This window comes from Microplitis demolitor, chromosome 7 (assembly GCF_026212275.2).
Source record: "Microplitis demolitor isolate Queensland-Clemson2020A chromosome 7, iyMicDemo2.1a, whole genome shotgun sequence".
Lineage (NCBI taxonomy): Eukaryota > Metazoa > Arthropoda > Insecta > Hymenoptera > Braconidae > Microplitis > Microplitis demolitor.
The window spans coordinates 17,342,608-17,354,798 of record NC_068551.1 but is presented as its reverse complement, the minus strand read 5'-3'; the positions used below and the strand labels follow the sequence as shown (position 1 = coordinate 17,354,798).

General features: G+C 26.5%; 1 protein-coding gene across 2 annotated transcripts; it reads right to left on the bottom strand.

The window, feature by feature from the left end:
- Nucleotides 1–2,607: 2,607 nt before the first annotated feature.
- LOC103574070 (putative phosphatidate phosphatase) lies at nt 2,608–11,206 on the bottom strand. 2 transcript variants are annotated; one of them, XM_008553406.3, is made up of 9 exons: nt 11,051–11,206; nt 10,723–10,793; nt 9,565–9,716; nt 7,840–7,944; nt 7,503–7,711; nt 5,638–5,695; nt 4,422–4,598; nt 4,117–4,227; nt 2,608–2,797 (listed from the first exon to the last, which is right to left on the bottom strand). In XM_008553406.3, the coding sequence occupies exons 2-9, from the start codon at nt 10,784–10,786 to the stop codon at nt 2,723–2,725; spliced, it is 951 nt and encodes a 316-aa protein (XP_008551628.1). In that variant the 5' UTR covers nt 10,787–10,793; nt 11,051–11,206; the 3' UTR covers nt 2,608–2,722. The 2 variants fall into 2 exon arrangements, with proteins under 2 accessions (XP_008551628.1, XP_053596896.1); XM_053740921.1 differs by lacking the exon at nt 2,608–2,797 and adding an exon at nt 3,139–4,044.
- Nucleotides 11,207–12,191: the final 985 nt, after the last annotated feature.

Here is a 12,191-nt window from a genome sequence, read left to right as displayed (position 1 = left end):
TAAGTTTTTAATAAATTTATGATCCTGAAGTCAACAATTTACGCATTTTTTTAAAAATGAATTAATTAAAAAAAAAAAAAAAAAAAAATATGCACATGTAGGAAATTTAAAATTGCCGAAGTGAGGCGAAAAAAATTTTTCGATCGTAAAGCACACTCTGATGCTTTGCATCATGAGTCGTGCAAAACTACAAGTGCAATTTTTTTAAAGATTTTTTTTTTTTATAAATGATCGTTCTTAAAAAAATCTAAAAGTTATTAAACGTTAGCTAACTTTAGAATCATTATTAATTTACCTTTTCACAAAAAATAAATAAATTAATTAATAAAATATAAATGTAATCAATGTAATTACGTAGTAATGAATTATTTACTTACGTCTTGTTTATATTCGAGAAATCTATTATTTTTTTGATACAAAAAATATACGTCTTTGGCTTTAAATATTAAAAAAATAAATAATATAAACGTAGTTAATAAAATAAATATATTTATAACTTGAATATTGCGGAAAATAATCATAACTCTATGAATTTACAATAAATAATTTCAATTATCTAATAATTAAAAACATTCCATTTTTAAAATTAGAGGTTAGATGTTAGAATTTTTTTTATTTCGGCGCATGAGCAATCACGCGCGGGAAAAAATTTTATGTTAATGGTAACAATTGTATGAGTGTAATGTAGTAGACATCAGACTAATTCAAAATTATAAATAAGTAGAATAAAAAATTTTAAAAATAATATTTATAAAAAATGCACTTGTTAATTTCACAATTTTTTAAATGTGCATTTTTTAAAATTTTATTTTATTTATTATTAACTGTTTATTAATAATTTGAAATTTGTCTGCTACATTCACATTCATAACAATTATACGGATAAATCATTGAGATCATTTTGTTCTTTATTAATTACTATAAATATAGTAAGCTTGTAAAATACTTAGTATAGAACTAATAATTAATAAATTACTTGGTTAATTAATAAATAATTATAAGGATACCTAGAAAAAGTCACAAAATTTTTACTCAACAAAAATTATGTTGCTTCTAATAACATCTATTTTGTCATTTCTAACAAATGATTTAATAGACTTTATTTGGTTGACATTAATATTTTTCTCTCAAAGATAATAAAATCATTTTAAAATGATAAAGTACTTTTTTAATAGAAATATTAAGGAATAGAGATATTTAAAAATAGAGAAATTTGACTCATGGTAAAATTGACAAATATAAAATTATTTGAGAAGAAAGATGTATAAGAATTGCCCGATGAAAAAAGATTTTATATAACTGTTTACAATTATATAAAATTTTTATATAATTATATACAATTATACACAATCGTACATAATTCTTTATAAAAATGCAAAAAAAAATAATAAAATTATATACAAATATATATATTTGTATACAATTATATAGAATTGTATATTAGACTGAACCAAAAAATCGTCTACTCTTTTTTTCTTTCGATACTGTGAAAGTATTATTCCTGATGACCAAAAAAAAAAAATTATTGTGCAATTTTGAGCCCTTAATATTGATATGACGAGGTGTATCGTTACGGCTATTTGTTTTTTGACAGAAATTTTATTCTTTACCCAAAACTCGTAAGTCATTTATCTGAAAAATTTAAGCAATGTATATTCTTAAAGGAAATTGAATTCTCTACAAAAAATCTCTCCTAGTAAATTGCCGTAAAACGAGCCGTTTACTTGTAGTCGTGCCTTGAATATTGATTTGTTTTTTAAATTCTTTGTTTCTATTTTGAATTATTGTAACTACTAAAAATTTAAAAACTTCTTTTAGTCTAGAAACATATTTTTGAATGAAATCTAATGCTCTACAAAAAAAATCTCTTTACATTTTTTTGCTAAATTCACTTGTTCAAAAGTTATTTAAGTCGTTTTGACTCAACTGCAACCTTAAATAACTTTTGAAAGAGTGAATTTAGCAAAAAATGTAAAGAGACCTTTTTCGTAGAGCATTAAATTTTCTTCAAAAATATGTATCTTGACTAGAAAAAAGTTTAATATTTCTAGTAGTTACAAAAATCCAAAATAGAAACAAAGAGTTTAAAAAACAAATCAATATTTAAGTCACAGTTACAAGGAAACGGCTCGTTTTACGTCAATTTACTAAGAGAGTTTTTTGTAGAGAATTCAATTTCCTTTAAGAACATACATTGCTCAAATTTTTCAGATAAATGATTTACGAGTTTTGGGTAAAGAATGAAATTTCTGTCAAAAAACAAATAGTCGTAACGATACACCTCGTCATATCAATATTAAGGGCTCAAAATTGCACAATAATTTTTTTTTTGGTCATTAGAAATAATATTTTCACAGTATCGAAAGAAAAAAAAAATAGTCGATCTTTTTGGCCCAGTTTATTGTATATAATTATATATAATCTATACGATAATATTATGTGATCATATATATATAAATTATATAAAATAAGATATAATTATGTACAATTGTATACAAATGGATCGGGCAATTTTTTCTATCCAATTTATATATAATTTTATACAATTGTACAAAATCTTTTTCCATCGGGTGAGAAAAGTAAGAGTTATATTATCTTGCCAAATCATTGAGATCATTCCGTTTTTTATTCATTACTATAAATATAATAATCTTTTAAAATACTTTGTATAAAAGAACTAATAATTAATAAATTAATTGATTGATTAATAAATAATAATTAACTATTGTTTGGGTTCATCATTGATTCGTGTTCCACCGTATGAAGTTTCAATGTTTTTCAGTGGACTTGATTCATCCTAAAATCAAGGTAAATATAAATTAAAAAATTATAAATAATATTTTATAAAATATAAATATATATTGAGGATAATTGAATAACTACACAGTTATTGTTAAATCAACAAACATTATTTCAATGGATATGTACAAAATTTTTTTTTCAGTTTAATTACCAACCGAATTAAAAGTTTAGTATTAAATATATATGAACAAAAATATGTTCTACAATAGGTAATACATTAGATATACAATTATTTATGATATATAAAAGTTTTTAAGGCCTTTGGATATTTTAAAATTCTAGTATGAGTATATAAAGCCAAAGTTCTGATAACCAGATGACTGATAAAAATTACTGTAAAATTTCTACAAATTTATTTTCATACTTCATTAATTATAAATATTGTGTATATATTTGTATAAATAATTTCAATCATTTTTGTTTTTCTGCATCTCTGCATTAAAGCACAAATATTATTGCATTAATTTCAAACTCGTTTGTTTTTTTTTTAACACGTGACTTTAATTATCAGCGTTATCGCAATCCATTATTTTTTTTTCCATTCACGTGTAAGTAAAATCCAACAAAAAGTACAACGGTACAATCAATAATAAAATATTAAAAAATAAATATTTCTAAACTGATCTAATACCATTTTTAAAACTATAATACTCATTCGTAATTATTTTTTTTTTTAATTAATTACTTTCGACAAATATATAAAATGTATACGCTATTTAATAATATTAATCAATTATAGTTAAATATTATTAAATATTTCTACTGTCAACAGACTATAGAGTATAGTATAAAAAAGTATTAATTATTAAATAATTATATACAATTTAAAATAAAAATAATATCAGACCCAATTGCCAAATGTTAAAATACAATAAAAAAAAACATTACTAAATTAAATATAACGTATAAACAATAAAACTAATATAAATTTTTTTTAGACAAAACGAAATGAGAACTGCAGATAAAAAGCTTTGAAGCAAAAAAAAAAATAATAAATAAATAAAATTCGTGCGTGGTCTTGAGGACGATGAAGAGTAAGAAGCAGCAGCTGTATAAAATTGTTGACGTGACATCATAAAGTAGCACCAGGCCAGTCACCAAAATTTACCCCAGACTCATATAATCATCGTTGACTTTATTGTCGGGTAATTATTGTAGCTTGGATTAACGAACTGGAGGAACATTGCAGCATCAAGGCGAAAGCCACAGCAGTCACGTCGATATTCTTATTTATTTGACAAGCTTAGAGCAAAGTCAGTTGTTTAAATTTTTTTTACAATATCAACGGACGTGATCGGCACTGCCGTTATTCACCTGCATCGCTGTTTCAGCATCATACTCCATTGCACGCGTTTTATCACCATGACCAGCATTTGCTACTCCACATTGTCGTCTTTCTTTGAATAAATCCGCTACCCCAAATACCTAGAATAAATTATTTATTGTATTACTAATGATAATTGCAATTAGTAATTTATAATTCTTAGTAATTACTATAATGCCAATAGATATAATAATGATTTAGTTTAATAAGTAATAAAATGACAACATGTTCATTGATAAAATAAATTTGTAATAATAATAAAAGTATAATGTTTTAATTCATTGAAGACACTTACAATAATCAAGGAAACGATTACACCGATAAGCATTCCCACGAGAACGTCACTCCAGTGATGCTTGTAGTTGGAAACCCTTGACATTGCCGTTGCCCATGCCAACAAGATAAGAACAAGCTGAAGAAAGTGTTTGAATATCGCACTACCTTTCCATGTTATTCTCAATTGTAAATATAACTAACAAAAAAAAAAAAAAAAAGAAATTGAATTTATATAATACACACACTAAAAAAAATTAGATAAGGATCTGTGTTAAAAACGGTCCATGTTAAATTTTTTGTGTTAAATTAACACATTTCTTTGTGTTATTTTGAATTTTCAAATTTATCTACTAATTAACACTTTAAAAGTGTTACTTAGTACAAAAATTAAAACTATCAATATGTATTAGGCGTTACTTTAAATTTAACAAAAATTTATGTAACAAAGTCAATCAATAGTCATGGAATAATTATAGGAAAAATGGAATAGTGAAATGGACATTTTACAAATGTCAAATTGATTTAAAAATTTTTTTCATCAATATATTAAATTTATCATTTACTAAAAGCTGAAATTTTTATCATAGTAATAAAAAATATTTAGTTACAATTTCGAATTATTTCATGCAATGTTAAAATTATTTTTTTGCTAAATAAAAATGTGTTTTTATTTTTTAAAAGAAATTAATTGATTTACTATTTTTAATTTTAAAACTATTTTTAAAAATTTTAAAATTTTATATTTTTAAATTTAAATTTAAAAATTAAAAACTACTATGAAATATTAAATGATTTTTTAAAAACCTTGACTAATAAAAACATTGTTTACTGTCAAACAATAGTTGAATGTTAAATAATAATTGTCGTGACTATTGATAATCTCAAAATAATATACAAACTATATTTACTAAATTTCCATGGTATAAGAATAAAGTGTAAAAGCTAACATTTTTTTTGTATCGCTGACATTTGAAACGTTTTGAATTAACTTCTCGTATTACGCGAATTTCGTGTTGAGACTTTAAAACAAATTTTGAATTTAAATTCAAACCAAATAGTCTGTGTTAAAAACTAACACAAATATTGTGTGGATCGTTTCTAACACACAGATTACGTTGACTTTAACACAAAATTTTTTGTTGTGTAGATGAGTATATAAATATCTAATTTAATTATTTATAAAAAATATGACAACTAATAATAATTATCATGAGTTTAATATTTTTTCTACTTACAACTAGATAAATCATGACGTAGGTGGAGAATGATGAGTGACCTGACGGAAACGACAATCTGAAAAGACACCGAGCGATCAATTGAGACGAATCGTGACTTAAATTCCTACATTACACATATGTATATATATACATATTTATACATTAATATATATATATATATATATATATATAAGTGGCTTTCTCATCTCTCTAAACACTTGAATCTTTCAATATTTTTTGCCTTCTCTACGAAATCTAAAGATAGCAACCAGCAAAAGAGATGGTAGTTATAAGTTTTAAAAAAACAAAAAGAAACAAATAAATAAAAACTACTGAGGACGCAAGACTAAAGACTTTTTTCTTTTACGGACCCTCCTCTCATCCGGATAGTCGCGTATGAACATTAAAAAACTAAGTGAATAAAAGTAAAAAATATATATGAATTTAAAAAAAAGCGAAAAGTCATATGGTTTTCTTCCTTGCTCCTCCCATCATTAACATTAACGACTTTCATACTGAATGAATTCTCTGTCCTCTATCATCATACGTCAATTCTATAGAAAGTCTATTGTCATAATTGAAATGTCCCATTACCAGATGTTTAAATCAACAGCCACTTAAATATATCAGTTTCAAATGCTAGACAAACAAATAAATATAAATGACTAGCAATAAAGTAAAGTTAAAATAAACAGTAATGATAAGTAGCTAGCTGGGGAGTATGAGCAACAACTGATAAAAATAAGCGGGAAAGTGCACAGAACTGAAGAATAAGAGAGAGTCAAAGGAAACCAAAAATTCAAACTAGGAAGATTAAGAAACTAATATTTAATTATAAAGGTATAGACTATTTTTTTTCTCGAAGCCCCTTATTAAATAGTTTCAGAGAGGTGAAATAAGCTACCTTTTAAAATATGAGCTCTTGATATTAATATTTAAAGGTCACTTTTCGAAATTTTTTATTTCCCATTTAAATAACGTGAAAAAAAAATTAAGTTTGGAATTTTATACCTCGGCTATGGCTCATGATACAGATAAGCTCAGGATACAATTTTGTAGAGAATTGAAAGCTCTACAAAAAGTTCTTATCATTTTTTGATAAACTCATCTGTTGAAAAGTTATTGGAGCTTGAAGTCAAATTTATACTAAATTTTGAGATCTTTTGACTTTTCCGGCGAAACTATCAGACTTATCACAAAGTTTCATAGGATTTTTTTGTAGACAATTTTATTCCTTACAAATTATCTCTGAAGAAGTTTTTTGGAACAGATGAATTTATCAAAAAATGATAAGACTTTGTTTGTAGAGCTTTTAATTCTCTACAAAATTATATCCTGAGCTTATCTGTACAATGAGCTATTGTCGAGGTATAAAATTCTAAACTTAATTTTTTTCCCATGTTATTTAAATGGGAAATAGAAAATTGCAATGAGCGACCTCTAAATATTAATATCAAGAGCTCATCTTTTAACAGGTATCTTATTTCACCGACTTGCAACTTTTTGATAAGGGGTTTCGAAGAAAAGAAGATACTCGATTTTTCAAAATCGGTCTTATATATATTATATATATAATAATTATATAATATATATATAATAACAATCTTTTAAATATCAGATAAGATTTTTTTCATGTTATTAAAATAATTAGCATTGACCTATTTGCGTGCAATCTAAATCACAGCGTCTATTTTCATCCGATTACAGCTTAACGACCTTGCACTCAAATTATTATGTAACGCAATGAAGACCGTCGTCCTCAACTCCCCCGTCATCGTCATGTACAATAAAATACAAGCACCGGACTTAATAGAGTACTTGTTTAATTAATTGAGTACACATTCAAGTATACTTATGTATATATTATATATATAGTACTCTACCTGACGTCTTTCAACAGTCTCTTACTGACATTAGACGCAGTGCATGTAAATTGATCGTGTTCTATAAATTTATGATGATTTATCGGCAGGCTGCAATTGATACTTGGCTTACAGAGTTCTATAAAGTGTGGGCGTAGTCTACCAATCGCATATTTGGCCACGTCAGTGGTCAATACCGTTGCTGCAGCACCGAACGCAAATGATCCGATCTAAAAATTAACCACGACTATTTTATTATTCTATATAAATAGTTTTTTTCTTTGCATTTTTGTATTAAAGACACTGCATTACAGTAATGATATCACTTTACTTGGTATCACGACCGACTTTCTCTTACCTTGTGATAGGCCAGTACCACCCAGCGTGGTATTACACGACCAAATAATACCATCGACGACTGTCCGCTGGTATTTTTTGCGTGTAGATATTCACCACAAAGCATCTGAAAAAAATATATATATATTTAATAAATAAATAAATTAGTCGATACTGATTAACATGGATTATTATATAAAATGTAGTAGGGGTGGGCGAATAATTTTTCGAATTGTTCGTAAGTTTTCAATTTATTCGTGAATTCTCGAACTATTAGAAAACTTACGAATAATTTGAAAATTTCATTTTAAACGACTCTATTAAATAAAAAGTGAATATTTAAAAACTGATCGAAATTATCTCGATTTGAATCGAAGAATTTCAGAAGTTACAAATAATTCGAAAATTGACGAATTGTTTGTAAAGTAATGAATAATTCTAAAAGTTACGAATAATTCGAAAAATTATGTATAATTCGAAAAGATTCTAATTATTTAAAAATTATTTATGAATAATTTTTGAAACTTTTTTTCGAATAATTCTAAAGTTACATATAATTAAAAAAATTGTGAATAATTTAAAAAAAGTTACGAGTAATTCAAAAATTTTCGAAAAACTCGAAGCTCATTTTTGAATAATTCAGAAATTCAAAAATTCGAATTCAATTCGTATACCCTTAGAATGTAGTCAAACTAGTTTACAGAATAAGTTTAGTTTTATTAAAGTTCACCTGTCGGAACTACGAAAAAATTATCATTTAAATTTTATTATTCATCCATCTTCTTATCAACGGATGAATATGATAATTAATTTGTCGAGTAACTATATATCATACAGATATGTATATTCATATTTATAGTACGTAATATGTAGTCATCAGCAAACTGCTGATGATGATCTGACGATGTGAGATGATATATTATTATGTCTTGAAGTGCTTTACGACATTAATGTACATTAAAAATAATTGTATGGATAAAATATAACTCAGCTAAGTAAACTGCTGATTACTCTATGTAACTTCAAGCAGAACTACGCGTGCCTCTTGATAAGAAATAATCGTGACGTTTAAGTGCAATGAGAAACATACTTCATTATATATGGAAATACATTTTGTTCAGTCAGGGTTATCTTCTGCCGATTGTAAGACTTTTCTATTTTATGACTATAAAAAAAAATAATACGCATTGTTTGTGAAGAGAATACTTTAGTTTATAAAGAAAAAAATATGGTAAACAAGTTTTTATAAGCCGTATAATTATGATAAACGTATGGATATTATAATTTTAATCGCGATATTTTAAATAATTTACGTTCAATTAAACTTGCAATTTATTTTGAATTTATGGACATATTTATTTAAATAAATATTTCAGCGAAACAAAATATATGAAACTTAAACCCTCTATCATTTTATTTATCGCCATTAATATTCATTAACAGAATATAGTTTTTTATTAAATATTTTAAAATCCAATCGCTTTAAATGCTTGTTGTTTTTTTTATCTCTCCAAAGAAATCTTTCTTTGTCTTCGTGCCGATAATACCAGTTCTTCCTTATTTTATATTTTTCCTTCTTATAAATAAATCCCATTAGAATAAAGTATAAAAATTCTTCAAATACATTAAGACTCGGAAACTAACAAGCATAAAAAAAATAATAAAAACACACAACTTCTTGACCACAAAAGGAATCCGGGAAGAAATGAACAAGGAAATAAAAAATCTTTTTGATTTTATTACTTACCACACATAAAGGCAAGAGAATTCCAACGATATAGAGCATGGTATTGGTAACCGTTGACTCGCGGAAAGGATGCATCAGTGATTCATCATTGCAAAAAAATCCTCGTTGGTAGGGTTGGCCAAACAAATACAGTCCGAGTACCGTAAACCCAACTGAAATAACAAACAAATAAATAAATTAATATAATAATTGGTTAAATCAATATCTAGTCATCTAGTCTCTAGCTTTTGGTCCAGCGAAAAAACTATTATTTTTTTTATTTAACGATCCTCCTCAAGATTAAACGGAGATAAAGTCAAAGGCACGCGGACTACGGACAATACCGGTTGTTCTCGTGTGTGAAGATATATAATATTCGAGGGTTGTACATATACACGTTGTTACTACTTACATGTAGTGAAATAACACCCAAAGAACCAAAGACCGGTTTTTATATCTTGAGCCTAACGAAGTTTGAATAAGCCTGGTTATTATTTGACGCTTCGAGCATTCTTCATACTCAAAAGGATTCAATTATCACTTACAGTATACTTTATCACCCGTTCAATATTTTATTTTTTATTATTTTTATTATTAAATCACATATATGTGCACATGAAAACATTCGTGATCATTCTGCCTCATATATTAGATATATGATATCGCATTTACTTTATATTTTTTAATAACACAAAAATATTGTATCATCATGCTAATAATTATTTATACCATTATTATTATTTTAAATAAAAGACCTTGATTATTAGCGGAATTTTTCCCCTCATACTTTTCATTAAGTCTACTCATGCATTGACCGTAACGAAATACGATCAAGTATAGGGACAATGATGACGCTGATGATGATGATGGTGATGATGATGTGGTTGATCGAGTACCCGGAAGAATCGTCAGCCCCGAGTAATAATAGAAAGTGGTTCATTGATGACTACCAGAAGCTATCGTTACAATCAACACCCATCTATGAATATCAATTAATCATAAATCATTCCCATGACAGCGGAAAAAAAAAACAATAAAAAATATAGCGACCGATCTGACGTTAATGAGTACTGACAGCCACACCTGTCTACAATCAATAACCTAACCTGGATGATTATTTTTACCTGATAATTATATTTCAGTGATAAAGTGAGCGCCAAAAAAGATTAAATTCCTTACCTATTGCTACGCAAGTGAAATCGATAATAATTTTCACTAAAAGTAGTTTCGAACTCCGATCCATGATTCACCTGTCAAAAATTTTAAATTCACTGTCAGTAAAATTAAGTTTTTATTTGAAAAAAAAAATTGATTAGCGAGTGACAGGGCGTGATCAATGAGTAATTTATTTTTTAAAATGTTATATGTATTTATATATTTATGTTTAATTAAATTAGCTGTAATTTAATGAACGAAGCATGAAAATAGATAAGCATGCTGAGTCAAGTGTAATAGCAGGTGTCATGTTGTTTACGTTGATAACGACAGATAAAAAGAATAAACTTACAAGGGAGATGTTTTTGTTATAGATTAGTGCCTTGAAAAACTTCTGCTCCAAACTCTATTTTATTTAACTTGGCACTAGCTAGAAGAGGCCAACAACACTATCACGCACCATCAACTACCAACGAGATTGTCTGGTAGACTGGCGGGAGCTCCAAGCTCCAAGTATCTATCGCTGTTGTACTTCTAGATCCCCACCATCTTCATCACTTTATACTGCTTATATTCAACTATATATATCGCTACAAAGCATACATATATACACATATATCTGCATTAATGTATATACGATGTCGTTCATCCGCGTGTCGTTTTTCTTCCTTCATCGTAGTACGAGAGTAAAACTTCAAAACTAAATTCGTTTTCACACTCGTAGATATATAATACAATAATAATAGCAGACAGCTGCTTGGTCTTTCCCTTTTAATAGAAAAAAAATAAATCTATTCATGTATACAAATTTTTTTCACTGACGTTTGCTATTTTTCATTTTTATCCCACTCCAATCCCGGGAATTTTTATTGTCTTCTTTTTTTAAATCAAGATTTTGATTGATTGTTAATTCAATAGATTGTATGTACGGTCAAAGATTGTTATTCTTTCTTTCTTTTATTTTATTTTTTTTTATATGCGCTAAAGTTTTTTATTTTTGATAAAGGGTTGATTATAAATGAATAGCCAAAGGCGAGGCAAGAAAAATTTGCGATGCTAATGATTATGCGCACGCGATGTTGGCTCTCAATTGCTTGATGCTTATGATCGTTTCGTCTCGTTTAAACAAAACTTTAAGTCACTAGGGAGAGACTTGGTCTTGAATCTTTATCCCAGACGATTATTTATTTTTTAATATTTTCATTTTATGGGATTATTATCTCAAATACTCAAGAAATAACTTTAGTTTGTTTAGATATCATCAAAACCTTGGGGTGCCTTCAGAGATGAGACGTAAAAAAAACCATTCATTCGTTACACATCACATTTAAATAAAAATAATTACTAAAAAAAGTATACGACAGGACGTAATCATTAAAAGTTTTCGCTTATTATACTATAAAAAAAATAAAACCAAAATTAAACGAACGTTTTTTGTATTAAAAAAAAATTTATAATTATATTTTTTAAAAAAAAATAACAAATTTACAGAT

Excerpts from the sequence above, each read along its gene's own strand:
- LOC103574070 (XM_008553406.3), bottom strand. The coding sequence starts at position 10,786 with ATGGATCGGAGTTCGAAACTACTTTTAGTGAAAATTATTATCGATTTC. Across the intron at positions 9,717-10,722 it reads TTTCACTTGCGTAGCAATAG|TTGGGTTTACGGTACTCGGA; the intron begins GTAAGGAATTTA and ends TTGTTATTTCAG. Across the intron at positions 7,712-7,839 it reads TGGTACTGGCCTATCACAAG|ATCGGATCATTTGCGTTCGG; the intron begins GTAAGAGAAAGT and ends GTTAATTTTTAG.